The 25,459-nt window shown below is 38.0% G+C and overlaps 2 protein-coding genes and 1 long non-coding RNA gene across 13 annotated transcripts in view; all 3 read left to right on the top strand.

Moving 5' to 3' along the window:
• Positions 1 to 9,735, top strand: part of LOC115236709 (troponin T) — a 13,145-nt gene extending 3,410 nt beyond the window's left edge. For 4 of the 11 annotated variants that reach the window (XM_029809323.1, XM_029809330.1, XM_029809324.1 and 1 more), the window contains 12 exons: positions 392 to 412; positions 2,451 to 2,468; positions 4,877 to 4,907; positions 5,169 to 5,273; positions 5,368 to 5,464; positions 5,541 to 5,577; positions 6,027 to 6,132; positions 6,213 to 6,431; positions 6,832 to 6,924; positions 6,997 to 7,077; positions 8,045 to 8,123; positions 9,204 to 9,735. In XM_029809323.1, the coding sequence (XP_029665183.1) occupies positions 392 to 412; positions 2,451 to 2,468; positions 4,877 to 4,907; positions 5,169 to 5,273; positions 5,368 to 5,464; positions 5,541 to 5,577; positions 6,027 to 6,132; positions 6,213 to 6,431; positions 6,832 to 6,924; positions 6,997 to 7,077; positions 8,045 to 8,123; positions 9,204 to 9,454 (1,138 nt within the window). In that variant the 3' untranslated portion in view covers positions 9,455 to 9,735. Of the gene's footprint in view, positions 1 to 391; positions 413 to 2,450; positions 2,469 to 4,876; positions 4,908 to 5,168; positions 5,274 to 5,367; positions 5,465 to 5,540; positions 5,578 to 6,026; positions 6,133 to 6,212; positions 6,432 to 6,831; positions 6,925 to 6,996; positions 7,078 to 8,044; positions 8,124 to 8,765; positions 8,845 to 9,203 lie in introns of all 11 variants that reach the window. The other 7 variants (XM_029809326.1, XM_029809332.1, XM_029809333.1 and 4 more) reach the window with 4 other exon arrangements.
• Positions 9,736 to 14,665: 4,930 nt separating this feature from the next.
• LOC115236844 lies at positions 14,666 to 16,074 on the top strand. The gene is made up of 3 exons (XR_003884258.1): positions 14,666 to 15,134; positions 15,801 to 15,882; positions 15,971 to 16,074. It is a non-coding gene; the product is annotated as an uncharacterized LOC115236844 (long non-coding RNA).
• An 833-nt stretch (positions 16,075 to 16,907) lies between these two features.
• LOC115236788 (eye-specific diacylglycerol kinase) overlaps positions 16,908 to 25,459 on the top strand; it is a 10,953-nt gene continuing 2,401 nt past the window's right edge. The window contains exons 1-10 of the mRNA XM_029809478.1: positions 16,908 to 19,793; positions 20,115 to 20,148; positions 20,932 to 21,605; positions 21,750 to 22,141; positions 22,409 to 22,791; positions 23,116 to 23,431; positions 23,536 to 23,722; positions 23,804 to 24,142; positions 24,586 to 24,858; positions 25,048 to 25,211. Coding sequence (XP_029665338.1) covers positions 18,658 to 19,793; positions 20,115 to 20,148; positions 20,932 to 21,605; positions 21,750 to 22,141; positions 22,409 to 22,791; positions 23,116 to 23,431; positions 23,536 to 23,722; positions 23,804 to 24,142; positions 24,586 to 24,858; positions 25,048 to 25,211 — 3,898 coding nt within the window. The 5' untranslated portion in view covers positions 16,908 to 18,657. The remainder of the gene's footprint in view (positions 19,794 to 20,114; positions 20,149 to 20,931; positions 21,606 to 21,749; positions 22,142 to 22,408; positions 22,792 to 23,115; positions 23,432 to 23,535; positions 23,723 to 23,803; positions 24,143 to 24,585; positions 24,859 to 25,047; positions 25,212 to 25,459) is intronic.

Raw genomic sequence — 25,459 nt, 5'->3', positions numbered from 1 at the left:
TTTTTTTTTTTTTTTTTTTTTTTTTTTTTTTTTTTTGGAACAGTCAGGCGCAAATCTCTTCTGCGGAAAATTGAGTTGAATTAAAATTAACTGTACAACAAACGTAAGAAAAATTAATAGCGAGAAAAGCACGATAAAAAGTAATCGCTTTATTTGCGTACACATATACCAGATATCTCTTTATGACTGATTTATGAACTCCGCCTTCTTCTTTTTATTTATTCACTCCCTGTCTCTCTGTCTGTGTGTATCTCCACATACAACACACAAAACCAACCAACCAACCAACCAACCAATCAATCAATCAATCAAACCAACCACCATCACTCGTCATCGACCGATCGGCTAATCGGCCCGCGCGGTACGATACAAAAAAATGTCAAAATCGAAGGCAGCCGGAGAAGAAAACCGAGTAAGTCTTTTACACACGACAAATATTAAACGTCTCTCTTTTTTTTCGGCCGATATAAATGGTGTACGCACTGTCGTTTCTTTTTTTTTTCCCGTTATCTAATCGCTGTCTTGTCTTGTTGTTTCGGTGTAGTCTTTTTAATTGTTCGTCCGTTCTCTGTTTTACACTCTCTTTATTTTGTTTTGTTCTCTTAAGCCCGTTCTACATTGATCGCATGTCGCCAGTCGCAAGCAAATCGACCAATCACAGTCGATTATTCCGTCGAATATTCGACTGTGATTGGTCGATTTGCTTGCGACTGGCGACATGCGATCAATGTAGAACGGGCTTTACACGCGTTGTGCCGCCGCAGTCGTTAATTTTTTTTTGCATATCCGCCTTCTTCTTTTTATTTATTCACTCCCTGTCTCTCTGTCTGTGTGTATCTCCACATACAACACACAAAACCAACCAACCAACCAACCAACCAATCAATCAACCAACCAACCAACCAATCAATCAATCAATCAAACCAACCACCATCACTCGTCATCGACCGATCGGCTAATCGGCCCGCGCGGTACGATACAAAAAAATGTCAAAATCGAAGGCAGCCGGAGAAGAAAACCGAGTAAGTCTTTTACACACGACAAATATTAAACGTCTCTCTTTTTTTTCGGCCGATATAAATGGTGTACGCACTGTCGTTTCTTTTTTTTTTCCCGTTATCTAATCGCTGTCTTGTCTTGTTGTTTCGGTGTAGTCTTTTTAATTGTTCGTCCGTTCTCTGTTTTACACTCTCTTTATTTTGTTTTGTTCTCTTAAGCCCGTTCTACATTGATCGCATGTCGCCAGTCGCAAGCAAATCGACCAATCACAGTCGAATATTCGACGGAATAATCGACTGTGATTGGTCGATTTGCTTGCGACTGGCGACATGCGATCAATGTAGAACGGGCTTTACACGCGTTGTGCCGCCGCAGTCGTTAATTTTTTTTTGCATAAAATTTTTTGTAGCGTATACACTTGTGCTGGCTCTCTCTCTCTCTTTCTCTCTCTGTCTTTCTCTCTGTCTTTCTCTCTGTCTTTCTCTCTGTCTCTCTCTCTCTCTATTTCTCTTTTCTTCTCTTTTCTACCTCTCTTATTCTACTCCATTTTAAATTCCATTTTTTTTCTTCTTTATTCTTCTTTTTTCACCGAATAGTGGATATAGTGGCATATGAAGGGGATAGAAAAGTGTTTGCACACTTTATCATTTTTGTGATAATTTTACGCACGAAAGAGAAATATTGCTACCAAGCTTTTCTTTGTAAAATTTTCTCAAAAAAATTAATGTCAATATATCTATTTGCCTTTCAATTTTTGGAAAAATATATTTTGCCGCCGGTGTATTTTCTAGCATTTGTCTTGTGTCGCTATTGCGTCGATGGTTAAACAAAAAAAGAACAACGCTATCGCGCTTTTCTATGTAATAATACATACAAATGATATACACACACATAAAACATATCACATATTATACACATGTCAAGACACTATCTACACAAAAGCATTTTGACACAGGTTATCCCAATCGCAATTAGCAAAAGTATACCCATTTCTTTCACTTGCATTTTACTTCTCCACGCCTATCTTTGTCCCCTTGTCGTGTCTGTCATTATATCTGTCGCCTAATTAGCTCTGTTGTTCGCATTATGGCAACTGGGCAACGAAACATTTTTGCAAAAGCGCTATGTACGAGATCCCTGTTGAAGGAAAGTAACGATGAGCCGCTTAATCGTGAAAGTAAGATGATTATATATACCGATCACACACGCTTGCAATAAGTGTTGAAAACGACCAAATCTCGTGCAAATCGATCATCGTTCGCAATAATCGAGCGATTTGGATTTATATTTTGCGCAGAAAACAAAAAAAAATAATAATAATAATGAGAAGCGCAAGTTGATGGAGACGAGCGATACCGATTATAATTTACGTGCAGCTTTGTGCAGTCCTACGTAAGCGACGATCAATCACACGATCTTATTAATGAATATGTACTTTCTTTTTTTTATAGGGGTAGGGCGTCCCAAAAGTAAGTTGAATATATCGAGGTGTTTACACGTCAATAATACACCCCCATCCCTGTTCTTCGGCCGCTCTCTTACATCAACCCTAAGTCGGTTTTTCCGGCGTCGATTAAACTTCATCTTTTCGCTTAATTTCTAAGCACAGACAGTTTTTTTAAAATTATAGACGGAGGAACTAATTATTTTTTACTTTCATTTACGAGATGATAAATTAGATAAAAAGATAAGCGAAAAATGCTTATTGCTATTCGATTTTAAAGAGGCAAACGCCCCGTTAAAGCCTCGTTGAAATCGAATGTATAAATATTTGGCTATTCTTTTATCTGATTTATTATATATAAATCTAATCTCTTATAATTAAGCAAATATATATGCAACGATAAGACGGATCCCTTTGCCTTTTTCTTTATAGAAAAAGGCAGAGCGTCAAAGAGAAATTATAGTTAAATCTAACTGACGTCGACGAAACCGGCAGCCAGACCCTTCAAGTTTGCATTACGACAGGAATGAGATCATAGAAAATACTTTGATGGTTGTTTGCCAAAAAATTTCTATCTATATCGCGACGAAGATCCTGTTTACAGAGACGGAATAGATAGCGCGATCATTGGCCTGCAGTGACGACGAATAATGGCATTTTCTTTGCGAAGCAGCATGTCAGACGCGAACATTCGTAAATATTCCATTATGATTGCATAACAGCAACGATGCTCGCGACGATACTTGAGCCGTTTGGTAATCTGCCAGGCATTTCATAAATATATGCACAATAACGTAACACGGTTTATTCTAAGACCGACGTTCGCTCAAAATGTACCATGCCCCGACACCAACGTGATCCTTTTTAATGGTTCGATCGTTTAATACATAATGCAATATTGCAACATAAAACGCTTAATCTCCCAAGTTCTTTTCCATGTCATCGAAATAAAATTATATTATGAATAATGTAAGAAGTTCTAATATTCATATTTATTATTAGCATATTAAATTAAAGTTGATATAAATTAATGCGTAGTGACAATTTTTTTTCGATTTGTCTCGTATTTTTATGACAATTTAAATATAAATGAATGCATCTTTTCGGTCGGAAAAAAACGGTCGCAAAATCGTGTTAAGTGCATTTTGCATCGCGCGATAAATCAAAAGTCGAATCGTAGTTTGTTCGAGGACGTTTTGGATCTCAATCCTGTCAATGATATCTAATCAATCGTTGTCAGTGTTCGAAGCTGCCCCCCCCCCCTTTCCCCTCGTATTACTTTATATCTCTTTCGCACCCTCGCGTGTTTTACACGTTTTGTCTCTCTGATTAATAACGAATTAACGAGTTGTATATAATCACGTCTTGTTCGATTTACGTCAAAGTGGTGTCGTGCCCTTATACTTCAAGGCTCAGTTGTTGTACGATTTTTCTCATTAATTATATTGACTTTACGCCACAATTGATCGATTCGCAAGCAGTAATAGCCATGTGCCCGCAAACCTCATTAATAAATGATTTTTATACCCCGATATCTTTTACTTTATATAAATTGCTTAAAAATATTGCAAATTTCAACGAAACGCTTTAATTCGAAAGGGATAGCGAAAAAATCCGATAACAATAGCAATATCTTCCTATATTTCACGTTCTCTTCCAGCGACATATTTTTCGGAACAGGAATCGTGTTCCCGTTGAATTTTGATGAACTGTTTTCCGGCTCGAAAATCCAATAAAACGTTACAATATTGAAGCCGATACGCCCGCTCAAATTTCTCATCTCCAGATTTTTAGATACGCTTGTATATGAAAATGTGAACGCGGTTATTTTCTCCATGTCTCTCTTATACATATATATGTATATATATATATGTATATATATTTTTTTCTTCTAGTCGCTTACAAAAATCTTCATGAATGAGTAACTCATCCAAGATAGTCATGGGATCCCTCGCTATTCTCATTAATGCCTTCTCCCGATTCGCTACGATGCGCACTTTGGTTTCTTCTTTCTACATGCTTGCACATTATTTGCCTATTTGCCTTTTTCTTCCCTTTACTGATGTCTTTCTTCCTCTTTCATTTTTTTCTTTCTCTTTCTTTCTCTGTCTTTCTTTCTACCCCTCTGCCTTCTCCTCTCTGTCCTCCATTCTTTGTCTTTTTCTCTCTGACTTTCTGTTTATCCGTCCGTGTATCTATCTGTCTGTACTGTTCCGCCCATGTGTTGTCTGTGTGTGTATACGTGCGACGAGCGGCATTGAATAATATGCATTACGGGAGAGAGAATGGATGGAGTTGTAATATAAAGTAATGGAGATGGACGTGAGAATCGCGTACGGAGTTCTGGGCGATCTCGCGAGATCTTCCAAAGAGCGAACTCAACCGTGATTTAAAGAGAGTTACTTTTGTTCTCGCTCCGGTCAACTTCTTCAGGGAATCTGGCGAGAATATCGAGTTTATGAAGGTGAGCGTTGGTATCCGATATAAACACGTCGAGCAGTGCCCAACCCTCCATGCGCCTTCTCGTGATTGAATTATTTATGAAAAACCATCGAAACGTACTCTGAACGCTTCGATACTTTATTATAAATAAGTAATTGTAACGTATCGAAATATACCACTTTCGTTTATCCTTCGCATACGCGTTGGGCTCTAGCACGATCGTTAAACCAAATATACAATTGCGCGTGTCACATGTGACAATAATTTATCATTAAAAATTCAGAGGCAAGAACAGAAAAGAAGCGATCTTGACGAACAGCTCAAAGAATACATAGCGGAATGGCGAAAGCAGAGAGCCAAGGAAGAGGACGAGCTGAAGAGATTAAAGGTACAATCTTCACTTTATATATTTCCTGTTTTTTTCTCCTTTTTACATATTTATTTAACGCTTCATTTAAAGATTATATGCCTATTGCGTTTAGGAAAAACAAGCCAAGCGCAAGATCACTCGCGCAGACGAGGAGAAGAGATTGGCCCAGAAGAAGAAGGAGGAGGAGGAACGTCGCCAACGTGAAATCGGTAAATGATGCAATTTTTTTTCTTTCTTCCCTTAAACATATCTACACATTTAATCGAGCTTTCTGAAATTTTTCAGAGGAGAAGAAACAACGTGATATCGAAGAGAAAAGAAAGTAAATATTTCATCTTCGAATGTGTTTGATTTGATTATTTCTACAAGATATTTTAAATAACGAATGTAAAAAATTTGCTGGGGATATATGTATTTTTAGAGAAAAAGGCTATATTGAATATAAGATTTGAACGAGTGCATCTAATTTGTTAGTAATGTAAATTATATTTGATATTTTTTATTATATATACAAGCCTTATACTTGGTTTTAATTTCTTAATAATTTAGCGAAATTAAACTTGCAAAATTATATTACGAATGAATAAAATTTATCTCTTATATTTAATCGTTACTTGGAATAAAATAGAAGAACAATGTTTGATATAATATTATATTTTTTAAAATTATTTTCACACTAAATTACATTTTTACATTTGTTTTATAAAATATCCTGTATACTATTCGATATATTTGCTTTTTCATTGCTTTATCTCACTTGCTATATTTTAGGCGCTTGGAGGAATCGGAAAAGAAGCGACAGGCTATGATGCAAGCGATGAAAGATCAGAGCAAAACTAAGGGTCCAAACTTCACCATCACTAAGAAGGGTTTGGAGGTAGAACCGAGTATTTTTTTTTTTTTTAATTATCTGCAACACAATTTGAAATTGCGAATTCTTTATATGTAAACGCGCAGGGTAATCTTACATCGGCGCAAGTTGAGCGTAACAAGACGAAGGAACAACTCGAGGAAGAGAAGAAAATCTCCCTCAGCATTCGTATCAAACCGTTGGAGATCGAAAATCTGTCCATTGACAAGCTTCGTACTAAGGCTACCGAATTGTGGGAGAGCATAGTCAAACTTGAAACCGAAAAGTACGATCTGGAGGAGCGACAAAAGCGTCAAGATTACGATGTGAGTTTTGACAATCAATTCATACGATCGTAAAAACACTGTTTTACTTTTGTTTGAACAAGGTGGGTTTATCAACTCCTTAACAAAATTTCTGCATTCTAACATTATTTTCTAAAGAAAAGTGCCTCGCCTATTTCGAGATTTTTATATAATTTTAATTTTGTAAAGAGAAATAAATTTAACCGTATAAAAAATTATATAAAAATATATTTTTATTTATATACGCGCGTGTATGTATAATATTTTTATATATTGTAGTTTAATTAAGAAAAAAAGAAAGTAAACGAAATATACATTGACCATTTCCGCTAGGGAAATAAATTACACAGACAAGAGTTTAATTATAGTTTATGTTGTTTTTGTGCTACATTGATAAATCGATATTGCCCTTTTATCGTAGCTTAAAGAGCTGAAGGAACGTCAGAAGCAACAACTGAGGCACAAAGCCTTGAAGAAGGGTCTCGATCCCGAGGCTTTAACTGGCAAATATCCTGTACGTAACTTTGATTATCATATACAAGAAAAAAAAAATAGATATCGACATTAATTGTCGCCTTTTTCACAGCCGAAGATCCAAGTTGCCTCAAAATACGAACGTCGCGTCGATACCAGGTCCTATGACGATAAGAAGAAACTCTTCGAAGGTGTAAGTATATTCTTTGTACACTTCTTTTTATACTTTTTTACGATATTACACCCTGACAAAATTCTTATTTTACGACATTTTTACACGAGCCCATCTTTACATGGAGAATATCAACATTATCAAATATAAAAGATACTGCCACATATATATGTATGGTAAAACTGCGTAAAAGATAAGAAGATAACACACCTCCGATTTTATTGCCACTTAAAAATGTTGTAGGGGAAATTCTTCTGAGTAATTCCCCGCAAGAAATTTGGGGACGGTATTAGTTTAAAAGATATAACAAATTAAAGTTTCACAGTTTTAATGCTTTTTCTATTATAAAATAAGGAAAAATAAAGTTTGTTTACGTTGTATTTGTGTAGAGCAGACGTGGAAAAAGTGTTACATTTATGGGATAGGTATACACTCAAAGCTATTTCTGATTTAAAACTAAAATTTACTATTAACTTATTCCTACTTTCAACAAGACTTAGAAATTCATATAGTCATCGCATGTTGAAAGCTGTTAACGAACTGCGACAAATAGCTGAAACACATTATTGACAAAATATCCATGACCGTGTATCTATTCCATAAATGTAAACAAACACTTTTTCGTCTGCTTTACAACAAATACAACATACACAAACTTTACTTTTCCTAATATTACTTTATAATACATGAGAAAAAGCATTAAAACCGTGAAACTTCAATTTGTTATATCTCCTAAATCAATGCCATCCCCCATTTACTTTTTGCGGGAAATTACTCAGAAAAACCTTCCCTATAATATATTTAAGTGGCGATTAAATCAAAGGTGTGCTACTTTTTATGCAGTTTTATCAAATGTGTTCTACATAAAAATATAAGAACTCTTTTTTTTCCATTGTACAATATAAAAATACAGCCTATAAAAAATGTGATAGAAATATAAACCGATATAAAAATAGTGACTAGTGAGCATATGTCGATTGAATCACAGGGCTATGACACGCTCTTAGCGGAGACGAGCGAGAAAGTATGGAAACAGAGATCGGAACAATTTATGAAGCGAACCAAAAGTGAGTCCACCCGTGATCTCTCTGTCACTGTATCACCCACCTTTGCTTGTCTTGTTAATTGCATTCCCAGAATTCTCATCAACGATCATGTTTCTAATTTCTTTTCTTGTACCACGTTGACTAAACGGTCGAGATAGCTACCAGCCAAGTTATTGTTGTGTTCGTGTTGTTTCAATGGTGTACGTAAAAGCACGATATACCGTAATTTGTGCTCACACCGATAGCAATTTTTTACATGCACTGCCAGCATGGAGAGATGCGACAGCAGTCACCAATCACGAAAATAATCTTATTGTAATAACGTTGTCGGTGTCTGTGAATTTGTTCATTTTACAAAAATGTGATACGTTATCTTCGATATTCCCTCTCGATAAGGGCAGAATTTTTGTGATTCTCCTTTTCGCGCGAAATCCAAAAATTCGTCAGCGAGCGTCGAAGATCGTGAACCGTTGGAGGATAATTTCACGAGATTTTTTAACATTAATTCTTTCAAATCGTGATCCCTCAACCCTCAAACTTCGTCATGGAGAGATCTTTACGACCCAGGAAAAGCGACAGTATGGAGGAAGGGTTTTCCCAGACAAAAGTTCCCGATGTGTGAGAACAACTCCTAGCATGCCATTCTGTCCATTGGTGTTTCAGGGTCTGACCGAGCAGCAAAAGGAGTTCATGGAGAAACAATGGGCCCAACAAAAGGAACAGTTTATGGGTCGTCAGAAGAGTACGTATGATCTCCGCTTTCGAGACTTCAAGCCGGAACTAAAAGTTTTCAAAGTGCTTCCGGCACTCCTCGAAGCGCTGAGATATACACACGCCCATATATTTTTCTTTAATAAATATAATTAACTTTATATTTTTTTAAAATTATTTAAAACTCAATTTGGAATTTATTCCGCTCTAAAATATCTTAGCTTTATAATTAATATTTTCTAGAGTTGCTAAAGAGTCGTTTCTCTGTACAGTTCAAAATATTTTGCTTACTTTTTCATAAAATTCTCCGTTTAAATATTAATAAATTTAACATTCTTTTTTTAATCGCATCTTGTACGAAATTAATTTGTTATTTTCCGTGGATAATAGCGAAGTTACCTAAGTGGTTCGGCGAACGACCGGGCAAAAAGCCTGGTGATCCCGAGTCACCAGAGGGTGAGGAGGACGTAAAGGCTGCCGTCGACGACGATCTTGAGGAGCCGCAATTTGACGAAGAAGAGGAAGAAGAGGGTGGCGAGAAGGAAGAAGTTGAAGAGGAAGAGGAGGAGGAAGAGGAAGAGGAGGAGGAAGAAGAGGAGGAGGAAGAAGAGGAAGAGGAGGAAGAGGAAGAGGAAGAATAAATCCTTTTAATTGCTTCGGCACGTGTATACAGTTATTAAGAAGAATATTTGAAAAATTCTCAAAATGGTCATTGCACAGTCTCACGTTAACATTTCTTCGAACCGTCGAATGTAGTCAGTGGTGACAGTAAAAAATGCCCATATATGACGGCGTCTTCCATCTATTTCCAAAAACTCTCATCTCCATCCTTACATTACGTTACATCAAGTTTTTTTTTTCTTCAAGATTGAAACGAGACGAATGTGACGGATGTTATTCTCTTGTAGTAAATTTTATCGTTCTACTACCTTTACTATCTCACTGTCACTTTTACCACTACGGCTACCATTACTACTACTATTCTACTACTACTTCTATTGCAATTGTTACTATTGCTACTACTACTACTACTACTTCTATTACTATTACTATTATTATATTGTACAAACACAAAAACACAAATTATTGAAATAAAGAGGTTTATCATATAAAATCTGTCGCAAGAACGTAAAATTTAACCCAGAAATATATAGTGTGTTATCTTGATAATTTAGATCATTCTACGATATTGAAAAAACGCAAAGATATAATACAGCAAAAGCAGCCATTTAGAAAAGAAACTCTAATATCGTTTTCGTCCACCTTCAATAGGTTTCAAGACACTTAATTCTGAAACTCGAAATGAATCATCCTCTGTATATTATGTCATACATTGTTTTCGCGATAGGTCTTATCGTTAAATTGCAGTATCGTCCTTGAGTTCCGGAAGTGCTGATTCGCTTGCGGTGTCGGTTAAAAACAATATTTTAGCGATGTCATAATGAATATGTATATCGACGATATGTAATTTTCATGGGATTACGGCATATTCGTGTCGAGTATAATTTCGGTTAAAAACAATATTTTAGCGATGTCATAACGAATATGTATATCGACGCGATATGTAATTTTCATGGGATTACGGTATATTCGTGTCGAGTATAATTTCATCGAAATGAATTTTTAGCGGGCAAAGCCTATCAAAAATATACTTGATCGTTTTATCGTATAAATACTAATAAATTGATATTGATATTGGCAATCGTACAAAATATACAATTAAATAGTTTTACACCTGTGAAAATGGTTGCTACATCTATACTATATTCTTTCGAACTGACAAATTTAATTTTGACACGGTAAAAAATTTTGACAATATTCGCACATAATTATTTTGCTAACAATTGTAGCGACAATTTTAACAAGCGTATAAAACTTTTAGATTAAAAAAAAAGTTTCAAGTTTACTTAAAATCTCTGTCAAAAATTGAGTTTAAAGTGTGAATGGAATTTGATTCATTACATTATTCTCGGAATAAAAGGCGCGCGAAAAACATTGGAGTTAGTTAAACATTACGCGAATTTCGCGTAAATGTAAGAATAATTTCTCGGAAATAGCATAGCGATACGCAAAAGAGCTAGAATACGATGCCAGGAAAAAATCGTCTTCGGAAATAGATTTTCGAGAGAAGACTCGCTGCTTGATGACTGCAAAGTGTAAGATCGTGCCGCAAGTTGACAGGAACATACACAAGACAATCCACCGCGATTAGAATTGCAAGCAGGTCCGTGGATGAGAACAATAGTACGGTGGCACGAGAACGGAACGAGGCGAGTGACGTGATTAGCGATGGAGTCGATCTGTCTGTTCTGTTGACGATTAATTGTTCACTCGCCCGATATATTATAAATCCATTTAAGCGCAGGGAGAAATTAAATAGTATGTACAAGAATTATAAATCGCGTGACAGAGATCATTTATTGTTCATTCTTGGCGTATGAGTGATCGCAAAACAATCTGCGAACTTTAAAAAACAGAAAAGTACGAGAGAAATGATCCCTTTGCGAATAGAGTTGAAAGATAGAAGACGGGAAAGATGGAATTGTTCGATTAATATTATACGTGTTTTGCGCGTCGCTTCTCAATTTCGAACGGGCTCTTCTTAAAGTTCAATTCCAAGTTTAGATCCGTCGCCCACGCCAAGCAGCAGTAAACGCGACCAATTCATCAGGTGAAATCGGTCAAGCCGTCCCGATTGACGCTCGAGTCCATCGCTAACACTGACGTATCGCTATTTCCCTCCGGCTTGGCCCGTCCTCTTCCTTCATCGGACGACTCGTTGTCGTTCTCCCTCTTTCCTCTGTCCAAGTTACACTTGGTGGCGAGCCTCTAGTCGTCTCGGACGCAACTATTTATAATGGTAAGCCGCCGAGTCCTCCGTGTACTCCTCCGGATTTCGCGCGCTCTCTCCGTCGCGATTTCGATCCTCCTCGTCTGGAGGAACGGTCTATCTTAAGTGTGTGCGAGAGTCATGTGTAGTATCGCCGAAAGTGTGTCCGTCTAGGCTTGCCTAGATTATATCTGGAAATTCCATTCGCGCGAACCGGTCGAAATAACGAAGCAATTGACCTTCGGCTCAACGTTGCGAGCGTACATTAATTAAGAATTAATGAGAGTTATCGCCGAGTATCTGTGTGTAACAGGTACTAAATAATAGTTTTCATAAGGGAGTTGTCCTTCAGGCCATATACAACGGTCTTTCGAAATCCCGTTCGCTTGCGATCGATCGAAATAACGGATAATTTACTCAGCGTTCTGTCTAAAGTTTCACGTTTCTTCGCATTTTGGCAAAGAACATTAAACGAGAATAAATTATTGCGTCAAGTATCGATGTATAGTGCCGTTGATTATTCGTGCGAATTGGAAACTATTTTCATCCAGTTTATCTGAAGTGATCGCGATTACTGAGCAGATCAATTATGGATCTATAGCAACGTTTCGAATCAAGTATATCTCGATAAAATAAGTATCCATTTCGGGAGACTCTCGGTCTTGAACCCCACCTAAGCATCGACATCGGATGTTCGTTTAACAATGCCGGTTCGGTTTACTAAGATGCAAATGCGAGTTGACGCAAGTGCTTGGTACTCGAGCTCGTTCACCTGAGCACGTCGACGAACAAACGAGCTTCGCTCGCTGTCTGTTTGTATACTCGTGTGTCTGTCTCACGACATGCAAATGTTTGTAACAAACGGCCGCGTTTTCGCGAGAACGTATCGCTTGTTGTGGCGTTGAATCGCGTAACGGTGGAAAAAACGGTCGCGATCCTATCTCCGGTGTGACCATGACGAAGGCAGGAAACGGAGAAACGCCGGCGTGCTGACCACGGTACGGCTGTACCGAGAGCGCCATTTTTTCAATGAGGTAAGCGACAATCGACCTCCTTCCTCCGAGATAATGGAGCGGAGATCGATATATCTCGATCGAACCCGACCCGCTTGAGGCACGATAAAATGCAAAAAAATTGTAAAAGCGGATTGAGATATGCAGGAATAGACTTGGTCCGATCGATTTTTAAGCGAAACACTAAGTAGGTGAAGAACAAATCGTAGCAATAATAATAAACGGAACTATTAAGCATAAAAATGCGTGATATATTCTCAATAAACAAACATTGCGTGCAAAAAAATGCTTGATATAAAAACCGCGGAAAGAAACGCAACATCACAATTAATACATACATACAAAAAAATGTAAACTGAGCAATCATTTTACTTAGCAATAGAATAATATTTTTCTCTGTGTACAATGTCCGTTCAAATTCTTAAAATTGATCTATCCAATATGACAAAGAAATTAAATTAAATTGATATAATGTATCGAGATGCAATATATATATACATATAATATGATATAAAAATTCACATGTTGACACTTGGTTTTACGTTATTATTTTTTGACGCACGCATGCTACGTGTGATTTAGATATATGTGTATATAGATAAGCTATAATGCCATTACGGCATTATGGAAAATAGAATTGTGACTTTGCGAGTCTTCTGAAGCCATAATAAGCTCGACGAGATCCCGAGCTGTTGCGAATAAGTCAGTCATGAAGGGTGAAATGATGAAATCGCAAGAATCATCACCAATCGAATGATGTTTCTTTATCGCTCGTGTCACTCTGCTGACAGCAACTATGTTGAAAAAGTCTCTTGCCGAATTTTCGTCTAATTTCTGAATTTTCGTAATTGAGTTTATTCAATCTACGGGAGCTTGAAACACAAGACATGACAGAGGAGAGTGAGCGGAAGGCAGAGGAATACGAAGAAGATGATACAATTGATGAAGGGTGAGAATAAAGAATATTTCACGACGTAACCTATCTTTTATTTGCACAAGCACTTTAGTCCGGCACTTTACTTTTTCTGAAAACATCTTTTCATTAATTTAAAAGCGGTAGGTCATGTTTCTCCTCGGTAACTTCAAGCAATCTATTACTAGCTATATTTTTTTTTGAAATATAGTTAAGAAGCGTATGTAAAAGGCACGAAAACAAGCGTAGAAAGTACAGCCCTATAAAAAACGGGTTTTTCGGCAATTTAAAGATCCTCCTTCTGTAATATTTCGTTGCAGCGAGTTCTCGTGAAGGAGAAACCGGTTGGTTGAACTCGCTGCATTGGTACAGTGCCCTTCATTAACGCTGATTCGAAAAATATTTTTTCAAAGAAACACTCGACTGCTGATCAAGCTTAAATGCGAGCATAAAGTTTAACGATTTAACTTACAGTCGCCGTACATACGAGTTCCCGCGATTTCGACTTCAATTTGCAATTAATAATTTCACACGAATGTAGAACAAGCGCCCGATGTGTGTACTCGTGAACGAAACTGTAGTTTCCGCTCTCACTGTCATCGGCTGTAGAAGGACAAACATGGCAAAGCACTAAAGAGACGGGACTTATAAGTTGCCTCACAATCTGTCTTGCGATCGTTTCATTGCAGACACATATTTTGAGTTGTGCATACCATTTAGATGTAATTTCCGTGTATGTAACTGAGTTTATGCAAAAACTTTACAGTGAATATGACAGTGACTTGAATAAATATTTAAGGAAGACGATAACTCGAAAAAAGTGCAAACAAGGAAATATTTGATCGTCTCTCTTTAGTGTACAATGTTAAAAGATATAACATTTGGTATCGAGAGAAACTAAAATCAATAGAGATATGGCGATAAGAAGGAATTAAGTGAAAAAAAATTTTCATATAATCTTGTCCTAATATAATTTTAGTAATAGATTTTTCTGCTAACTTTTTCCTTTGAAAAAATTTCGAGAGATTTGTTAATACAATTTTTTCAATGTGTTATTCGTCGTCAACATCCGTACGCCGTGTCGAATTAACAGTATCACGCTCTTATCGTGTCCTCGACGAAATCCTTGAAACAAATATTTCCGTAACGCGACATAATTAGAAATTAATTGTGATGGATACCACAATTCGATCACTGAGTGCGCGTGTGATTCAATCAGAAATAAGAACAGTAATGACATCAATGACAGTCGGTAACAGGATATGAGAATGCATAGGAGGCGTGCTTATTGCTGAAAAAATGGTAAACATGTGTTATTACGTGGAAATATGACATAATTCGCGCAGTTACGAAAGATTAGCGGGAACAAGAGTGCAGGCGGTATAGCAATCGTTCGCCGCAATTGTTTCTGCGGGTTTTTTTTTCTCATACCAGTCGTGCATCGACGTACCTCGAGGAAACCGACCGGAGATGAGCGTCGATTGGCTGAAGTGCTCGAAATGTTGCTTGAAATCGGAATCGGCGAATAAATCAACGACTGAGGAATTAATTGTGATAAAATTTACGTGAGTTTTGGATCCATATGCATCCATTCTCTGATCATTTATCTACAATAATCGCGTTTTATCCATAAGTAATATCGCAAATAATATTATTTGTGCAATTTTGCGAAACTGTCTTGTTGAATTTGTAAAAATTATGCCTTATTTATTTTATATAAGATTTCAAGTTTGTTTACGTAATTAGAAAGTCTAGACCAGACTTAGATTCGTAATACATACAGTTTATTATAAAGCGTTAAAAATTTTTTTATAAACTTTACACTCTTAAGACTCTCTTTGAAATATTTCTTATTAAAAACAGCATCATTGAAGATATTGAATTTTATTCATCACAATTTACTTTTTTTAGTTTAGAAAATAAAAGAGATTAATTTATATTTTTACTGCATACGAAGTGTTCTTCTTAATGGCGCGTATATCGCATTTTATTCGGAAATAATGCTTTGATAGACTTTGTTCATAAAACTGCAATGTTTCTACTTGGAACTATTCCAACAATTCGATTACAACTCGATTGCACAATTTGTTCGAATCTGTGTATCTGAGCTCTATTATTTTACATCATTACCATCTACTTACTATATAACGATCAGATTTACACAATTACATACAGATAATGTGCCGAAGAGACTCACACAACTCGAATTAATAACAATAAATTATCCGAAGATTCGACCAGAAATTCCTTTGCACTGAGTCGTCGATCTTTGTTAAGTCGATCGATTCTCTAGAGGGAACGCGCGGGACGAAGGTGAGACGGAGGAGGCTAAAGATATAGACATTATGCTCTTCATGCTGATCGTATACCACCATCTGGGCTTTTGTCGTGTGCATTGTAGGTTGCTCGAGTTGGCCCCGAAGCTAGGACAACGGGTGCATTTTGCGGAGGGCACGAACTTAAGATGCCGCGAAGACCCTCCGATATCGCCCGATTCGGAAGAAAGGTCAGCAGCTAATTAATGGATTTGAAGAATGATTATTTTTTTAAAGAATTTTTAAAAATCGAGTATTTTTCCAACGAAAAAGTGTAAAATCATTCGGCTTTTTTAAAGACAATTTATAAAAAAGAGCATCGCGTTTTTTTTTGCTCAATATTACACTTGACGTGTTTGCCGCATTAAAGAATATTTTTTTGATCTAATGACATTGGATTGTTATTAGCAACAATGCTTCTAATTTGCAACCTACATCGCACTTTTGCGTCGTTACGAGGTGGGGAACTATTAAACTCTTACGCCAAACAATTATGATTGCAATTTCCATGAGTCCTTCGTCTCGCGAGAAGCTTAGTTTTTAAAAGCATAATATTGAACTGCGAAAAGTTAACAAGTAGTTAATGAAGTGATTATCTAACATATAAGAAGATAAAGAATATCAAAGAGGATTTGCTGTTTAAAGAGACAAGTGATGTACATTCTGTCGCGTTAATGAAAGAATTACGTAGATAAAGATATACTTGGCATTTGGGAAAAGTTTAAATTATACTCTATAGTAAAAGTCTCAATATTCGAATTTTCGAAAAAATACGATCAAATATCAAAATATTCGAATAATATAAATTATCAACTATTCGATAATTATTGGTATCAGATTGCTCGCTCATTTTTTGCCGTATAAACTCCGATTCCTGGTTGTACGCTTATTATTATCGCGCGCATGATCATGACACTCGGCGAGAAGTGATCCGTCGTTATGAAAGGCGCATGAGCAGGGAGAAGGAGGTGCACGAAACAACCCCCGGCGCGTTTCTTACCCCTTTCGACAACGGTCACCGACGAGCCCTGGCCGTTAGTCCGACCGGCAATCTCGCCACGCCGTGTCGCCTCGTTAAGGATCGGTTGCTCGTGACACGCGACGTATCGAGAGATTTCGAGAGACTTCGGGGTTGCGAGAATTCCAAAAGCGACCGCGCGTGAACGAGGGACGAAGAGAATCGCGATGAATTCGTCCCTCGCACGACGAGGCTTTTGGCATCTCGTACACGGTATATTACAGGTACTTTTGTAATGCCCCCGTTTCTAAGGACATCGCGTTTGCAAGAGACAGAGAGACAAGGAGGGAAGGAGACGGTTCTTGAGGACAATGAGAGTGGTGCGATGATGCGCGAGCTTCTCGGTGGAATGTGTTCTATCATTGATCGAGAATATGGATCGACCGACGTGGCGAAGGTCGCTCTCGACTTATCAAGCCTCTTTAGCGGAATATTCGTTTTATAAAACGTATCCGAATCGATGGTACACAGGGTGATTTAATTTCCGAAATCTCGACATATTTTTGCCATTGGACAATAGCATCGTCCTGGAAAAATCCAAAGAATTTTGATCCTCATCGTTGTGTCGTTTTGTTAATCGTCGATATCTTTAAGGAGGGAGCATTTGATGACGTCGCGAGCATCGAACCTCCAAGATATCGACGACTGGAATATTTAACATAACAGTGACACGAGAATAGATTGATCTTTGATTGTGAAATCACCTGGGGGCTGTCGTGCCGCCTCAGTGATGCTCATGATTCCCTATCAGTGACCATCGACGACGGAATCTTTATCATCGTGAAAATAAATTCCGGTGCTGAAAAACTCGATCGATGATGCTAGTCACTCGAGAGGTGAGAGCCGTGCCGTGAGGGCGGTAGTGAGGAGAGAAGAGGAGAAAGGGAGAGTGGGTGTGAGTGGAAAGACACAGAAAGAGAGAACGAGAACGATGATGGGATAAAAGTTTGTCTACCTCGTCGTAATACCGTCAAGTTTGCCGAGGTCGTTCTCGCTGTATGTATGACTTTTCGTTCGCACATAGCTGGTCAACGCATTCGATATTTCAACGAGCCGAATAAAACTATAATAAGTTTGCTACAGCGAAAACTGAATTCCAACAGTCTATAAGCGATGTAATTTTGAAATAATCTCGCAATATACGAAAACAGTGACTAATTTTGCATTCGAATCAACATCGATCAGCAGCGAATGTCAAAATTGACAGTGGCCGCACATTTCTACGAAATTTATATCGTAACATTGCGTATGGACGCATTCTGAAATTGCTTTGAAATAAACTAACTTTTCTCGTGCTTCACGTCAAATGAAAGATTGTATCTTCTTTCCGACTTTAATAAATACATCTCTTAATTTTTGATATCATCATCTTTTCACTGTAATCTGACGATTAAAATCCATTCGAATAATTTTAAGAGACCTTTGAAAACTCCAACATCTCGTGTAACATTAGCAGCAAAGATACTTAGGATGGGCTGCAAATCGGCAGCTAAGTTTAATCTGGATAAAGAGACGATCGCGTCGTCGTCGTCGTCATCATTATTTTTTCTAAAGTGCAAGAAGGCGATTGAAGAACAAGGAGAAGAACGTGGCGGCAACCGCGAGTCCGATCTGGACGACGGGGAGGAAGGGGAAGAGGGTAACAACGTGATTGATCAAGTAATTTCATTTGAAAGGTCGTTTCCGTTAAGAGATAATAACGGAATGTCCATCAACGTGGACAACAGCGTGGCCAGGTAGCTATCAGGCTAGAGAATGCAGAGATTGCGCTCAACTTTCAAGAGGTCGCGCACTCCCACGGGAGCGGAAATGAAGTCTCAATCTAGCCTCGAGGTGCCCAAGCAAATCAGGTCGGCCTCCTTCGACGAGATACAATTACAAGCGAAAGGACGGGACGATCGTACAAACTCCTCGTCGTCCTCCACGTGTTCCTCCGCGAGATCGCAGGACTCGACTCGCGTTAGGAGAGGCTCGTCTACTCTCAAAGTGCCGCAGCTGCAGACCGGCCAACGATCCAAGAGCTTCGACGCGTATTCCGGAAGTTCCGGATCGTTCGCCGGCCACCAGTTACTGCTCGGTGGAATCGAGCGACCGGAAACGCCGATCATCCAAGTCTCCGGATGTTACCATTGTGCCTGCGTCGAGGAGTACAGGAACCTCTGGCTGGCCGAGGACTTTTCTAAGGACGAGGCTGAAGCCGAGGGGCTCCAAGAGGCCGACAGCGGTAATTCAGATCTCTCCGAGAACGAGTCGGATCATGAGGACGAGTCTAACAGTAAAAGAGAAGGTAGCCCGGAAATCAGAGTTATCCTCACGCCCGACGACGTGCCGAGCGAGCCGCGATGTGTCTCGCCCATAGTCGAGATCGTGCCCGAATTAGATTCCGAAATCAAAGTGCTGGAATTTTCGGAGCACAGGCAACGCAGACGATCGCTCGCCTCGCCGAAGCTATCCAGGCAGGAGGCTCTCACCACCTTTCCCCTCGAACCACCCGCCGTGCCGTTGGAGACAACGATTAGACCGACTGTCGCGGCGGACGACGACGACGACGACGACGACGACGACGAGAACGACGTCGAGCCGAGCAAGTCCAAGCTCGTTGTGCGCGATATATTTCTGACCGTGCCGGAGCTGAAACGAGATCGCGCAGCCTCCGTAGACTCGTGTTTTAATAACAATAAAAATGGAGGCGTCAGCGATGCGGATTTATTGGCGGTGCCGCAGCAGAGTATCAGGTCAAAGAGCGTCGACATCGTTCTGCCGACGGACGTTCGCACGAGGTATACGGCGTTGCTGCCCGGAAAGGAATCGCGACTTCCGATAGGGTGGGTACGTCTGATTAAATGGACGCAGTATCCTTTTTTAAATATCACGCGATGCGATCAAATATCGCCTTAATCAATATAGGCATTAATATTTTTAATTGCGTCTCGATTTGTATGTTCCCTCTTGATTCATATCTTTTCCACTCTGAATGATTTAATTAATCTATTAATATATGAGTTGAATTTTTTGAAACAATTTTGTTTTTACTTTTCTTTTCGCATCTTTATAATAAAACCATGAATACTAGATTTAGCCTAGCTTTAATTGTTTCAAAAAAGGTGGTAGAACATGAAATAGACTGAAATAAAACAGAAAATTAGAACGAGTCAATTTGGTATAAAAATTTCATTTTTTCAAAAGGATTATGAATATGTAATGATTTACAGGAGTTTATATCTACTAAAATGCTTAGATGTGAAAGTATTTTAATAATAAAATCAAATTTCTAATTTTATTATTACAAAACCGTAATAAATATTTTATATTTCTACCATCTTTTTTATTAATCTTCTTCGTTTATTATTTATTAATTTAATTTAATAATTTTAAGTTTTTTGTATAATTTTTATATAATTGATTGTAATAAAATATGATTTTTAATTTAAATATGGAAAACTTGAATTTCTTTTCTATAACGATTTTCAATACCTTCCAGATCTTTTATGAATTCTCGGATAGATTTGAACGGATCTATACACTTTCTATATCTTGAATTATAAACGTTCTTTTTTATTTCTTGTTTTTTTATTATCAGCAATTTTGAAATTAATTGTATAATAGAATAAGAAGACTGGAAAAAATACGTAGAAAATATAAAGAGATCTTCGTGCTAGCACAATTTCTGTCTCTTTCTTCTATTTACGATTCCACTTAAAAATAGCGCTACCTTACATAAATTATTACTCAGAATATTTCCATAAACTAGGACAGTAATACTGAGCGCCTCTAAAACCATATACGTGTTTATGTATTAAAAGAAAGTATATATAGAGTTATTATTATATATATATATTGTTATTTATTATATATAAAATTTATCTTACTGTCTTAGTTACTTGCGTATTGTAAATTTGTATACGCGATAGCTTTTAATGCGCGCTAGTGCTTTCAACCAAATTCGCCAATACTTTTAAGAACAAAAATATGCTCGAAATTTTGTTTAATTAATTTGATATTATATTCGATATGTTATTCTTTCTTTAGAAACACGGACCCAGATTGAAATGCCCCGCTTGCCGTGTAGTAACACATGCCTGCTGCGTCGCAAGTTTAGAGTTCGCGTGCAAGCCAAGCTTTCGCGATGTGGGCGTGCGTCAGTATCGCGAACAAACTACAACCCACCATCACTGGGTTCATCGACGATATCAGAAGGGTAAATGCGCCAATTGCGGCAAATCTTTCCAATCGAAGCTCAGCTTCAGCTCGAGAGAGATCGTGGCGGTGAGTTGCAGCTGGTGCAAGATCGCTTATCACAACAAGGAAGCGTGTTTCAACGTTCACAAGATAGGTGAGAATTGCGAATTGGGCACTCACGAGTCGATCATTGTGCCGCCGTCATGGATCGTCAAACTTCCGCGAAAGGGAAGCTTTAAGAGCAGTCTGAGAAGATCGCCCAGGAAGAAAAAATCTGGCGGCGGCAGCGGATCTTCCGGACGCCGGAAAAGCAAGGATAAGGAGAAGGAGGAGAGAGAAAAAGAGAAAGATCAAGGAGAGCTGTGGATCGTTAAACCCATTCCCACGGCTACGGTAAAGCCCGTTCTAGTCTTCATTAATCCGAAATCCGGCGGTAATCAGGGCGCGAAGTTGCTGCAAAAGTTTCAATGGTTGCTCAATCCGAGACAGGTTTTCGATTTGACACAGGGTGGCCCGAAAATGGGGTGAGTAAATTGTTTTGCTGAATAATTTTACATATAAAATGTTCGCAATAAAATGCATAAACAATGCTAACTGGCAAAGAGACGAGAGAGACGGAGAAAGAATGAAGGAGGAAAACAGCCGATTGAAAAAAATTATTCTTGTAGACTGGAACTTTTCAAGAAAGTTCCAAATTTGCGTATTTTGGCTTGCGGAGGTGATGGTACGGTCGGTTGGGTTCTATCAATCCTGGATCAGATTGGTGCGTATCCAGCTCCGGCGGTCGGAGTACTTCCTCTAGGCACAGGGAATGATCTGGCGAGAGCACTAGGATGGGGAGGCGGTTACAAAGACGAACCGATCGGAAAGATCTTGACGAGTATAGGTGACAGCGAGACCACTCTACTTGACAGATGGCAATTGAAGGTTGAGAAAAACGACGCCAAGAGCGACGACGATGGAGGCAAGGGCAAGGAGAATTTGCCGCTTAACGTTGTTAACAATTATTTCTCTCTCGGCGTGGATGCTCACATTGCTCTCGAGTTTCACGAAGCCCGAGGTGAGAAGCACGAGGCTTATAATTTTTACTCTCGAAATTATATCGAATGGCAAACCGATAGCATTGTAACTTTAATTCAGATAGAAATAATCGTGTTGATTGATGTTCCGTGTTGTAATTTTATTTCTTTAATTATGAGATAGATTAGTTGATTGTTAATTTTGAGAATTTCTTTTTCTCGATTACATTATATTCGGTATATTCCATGTTAAAAAAATTGCTTATACTTTATAAAACTTGTGATAAATTATCTGCGATCGTTTGTAGAGGCTCATCCGGAGAAGTTTAACTCCAGAATGAGAAACAAATTGTTCTACGGACAGATGGGCTGCAAGGATTTATTGCTCACAAAATGGAAGGATCTCTCAGATTTTGTGACATTGGAATGCGACGGTCAGGACATGACGCCGAAATTGAAGGAACATCGAGTTCACGCTATATTATTTTTGAACATCGCCTCTTACGGCGGTGGAACACATCCGTGGAGCGCGAGTAGCGGCACCAGGGAACCCGCCATGGACGACGGTTTGATCGAGGTTGTCGGTTTGACCACGTACCAACTGCCTCTTTTGCAAGCACGCGGACATGGTACTTGTATAGTACAATGCAGCACAGCTAAACTGGTTACAACGAAAACTATACCGATGCAGGCAAGCATCTTTTTTATCGCGTAAAAATTTGCGTTCACATTGTTTTGATAGCAGTTTACTGTTTATGTATGCACGATATCCCAGAGTTATCTCTCTCTATTATTACGTATATGTAGATTTTCTTACGTAAAATCAATTTATTTTTTAACTATGTCTCTTTTTTTTTTTTAATTTGATTTTATTTCTTCTCTCTAATCATTGAGTAATAAACGGTTTAAGAAAAAATTCCAAGATGATTAATAAATTTATTTTTGAGATTTGTTCCAATAATTTATTATCGTATTCTCTCTATACATATATTTGATATTTTTAATAATATTGTAGGTCGACGGCGAAGCTTGTCGCCTTCTACCGTCTATCATAACTTTAAGTATGTTAAACAAAGCTACAATGTTAACGAAAAGAAGAAACGCGGGCAAACCTAATCAGAATATCGCGAAATTGGAGAGGCTAAAGCTGCCTGTGATGAAGATAAAAATGTCGGATTACGAAACGTATTATCACGACAAGGAGAGATTAAAAGAAGCGGCAGAGTTGTGGTTAGCGGAACCGCTTGATCTCGATGCTACAACCGATCTGGAGACTCTGAGAAAGCTCTTGGCGAAAGATTATAATGTAGATTCTTGCTGTTTTCTCGATTGTAAGCGTGGTTTCAAAAAAAATTATATATTTGCATGTTATGATCTAATCATCATTCCTAAGACGTAAGAATATGTAAAATGTTTGGCTGATGTCTTTTTCTAGCATGCACCACGGAAAGATTCTTCAGAATTGATCGCGGCCAGGAACAATTACATTATGTAACGGATGTCGCTGTGGAAGCTGTCTATGTTCTCGACGAAGATACCGTTCAACAGCACGAGGGTCAAATTGGATCGAGCCAAATTATCGCTAATCAAGAAATGGAAACGGCGCGAGTCAATTTTCCAAGGTATGCGCGAAGACTACTCTTTTGCACAAAATCTAATAATTATATTCTTTCTCTCAAGCGTATGATATGAATATGATATAGCGATGAACATCTAAAGGAGAAGCCAGCCGTGACAGAGGAGCGAAGGACTTCGAATGTATCTAAAGACGCCGAGAAACAAAGACGATCTTCCATCGTTCAGAAAACCAGACTTTCCGGGAGTATCTCTTTCGATAAAGAATCCGATGATCAAAATGTCGCGGTCAAATCAAAGAATCCAGCGAATCGAAACTCATTGGATGTGCCATCGCCGAGCGAGGACGTAAACATCGAGTCAAATTCTCTTATAAATCGCGAATCTCTCAAGCAGAATTCTCGTGTCGTAATTGCCCATACAGATCAATCGCATCAACATCAAGACCGACCCCTCGCTTTTATCAGGTAACAATATTACACGTGGACATTATTTTAGTATATACTTTAATTATCTAAATAATTGAGGCGACCGAAAAAAATATTTATGTGACGTCAAATAAAGTTTGAAAGATAAATCTTTAAAGCTTCTTTAGGAAGAAAATATCTCTAAGAAAATTATCGGCGGCTTTTAACTAGATAACGTAAAGCTTTATTCCGCACGAATGCTTCTTAGAAGATGTAAAAGGTACACTTTTGTATCATAACTCGACAACATATTATAGTTTATTCTGAGGAGAAAACTAAACTCGAGTCGATATATTACATGTATTAAACTCTCGTTCGACTATTCGCTTTAAAATTATTTTTATTGGGATAATAAATATTTATTTATTGCACAATATTATAAAAATAATTTTGTGCAAGGGGGGGGGGAGCTTTTTAATAAAGATCTCGATTTGAATTTGCAGCCCCCGCGATAGACTATTCAGTCTAAGCTCGGGAGTTCACGGATTCAACACTGAATTGCTTGAGAAAAATTGCGATGACATATTAAGAGCGGCGAAAATTGGCGATCTTTCGACATTAAAGCAACTTCACCAAAAAGGATACTCGCTTTTATCGATCGACGAAACTGGCCAAACGGCGCTTCACTTGGCGTCAAAGAATGGTCACAAAGATATTGTCAGATATCTCATTGCCTGTGCCCCACCGACAATTTTAAACATGATTGATAATGACAAGTAAGTTATAACGAATACAAGTTTTCACGCGTTTGCAAAAATTTAAATTAAATTTAATCCACGAAATTAGATATTTCTAAAATTTCTCGCAAGTCTTTCATTCTTCTCTAATATTCTTATAGTTCTGTTCTAATCCAATTTAATATATATCTTGATTTCAAGAAAGAGAGATAATTATTTTAATTTTAGAGGGCAAACCGCTTTACATAAAGCAGCTCAGAACAAACGTCGTTCTATTTGCTGTATGCTCGTAGCCGGCGGAGCATCTTTGATGGTGAAAGATCGACACGGCAATACGCCGCATCAACTCGCTCTGATCGCGGAAGATCATGATTTAGCAGCGTATTTACAAAGTAAGTAATCACGAACACGTTTTTTTATTTTTATCGGTATGTTTAAATGGAAATGCTCTACCAGCTGGAGACGCGTTCATCGATTATCGCTAATATTTAATGCGCTACAAAAAATCTCTTGCGAAATTTTTGCTATTTTTCTTTCGATTTGAAATGAATTATTAATCAAATGTCGACACGGTTTCTTTCGCTCGGCCGTGAATTACCCGCGGTTGGGTATCTTTATATATATTAAATAATGGTATTAT

This window comes from Formica exsecta, unplaced genomic scaffold (assembly GCF_003651465.1).
Source record: "Formica exsecta isolate Colony F162 unplaced genomic scaffold, ASM365146v1 scaffold26, whole genome shotgun sequence".
Taxonomy (NCBI): Eukaryota; Metazoa; Arthropoda; class Insecta; order Hymenoptera; family Formicidae; genus Formica; species Formica exsecta.
The sequence above is the reverse complement of the archived record's forward strand: the minus strand, read 5'-3'. Positions and strand labels throughout refer to the sequence as shown.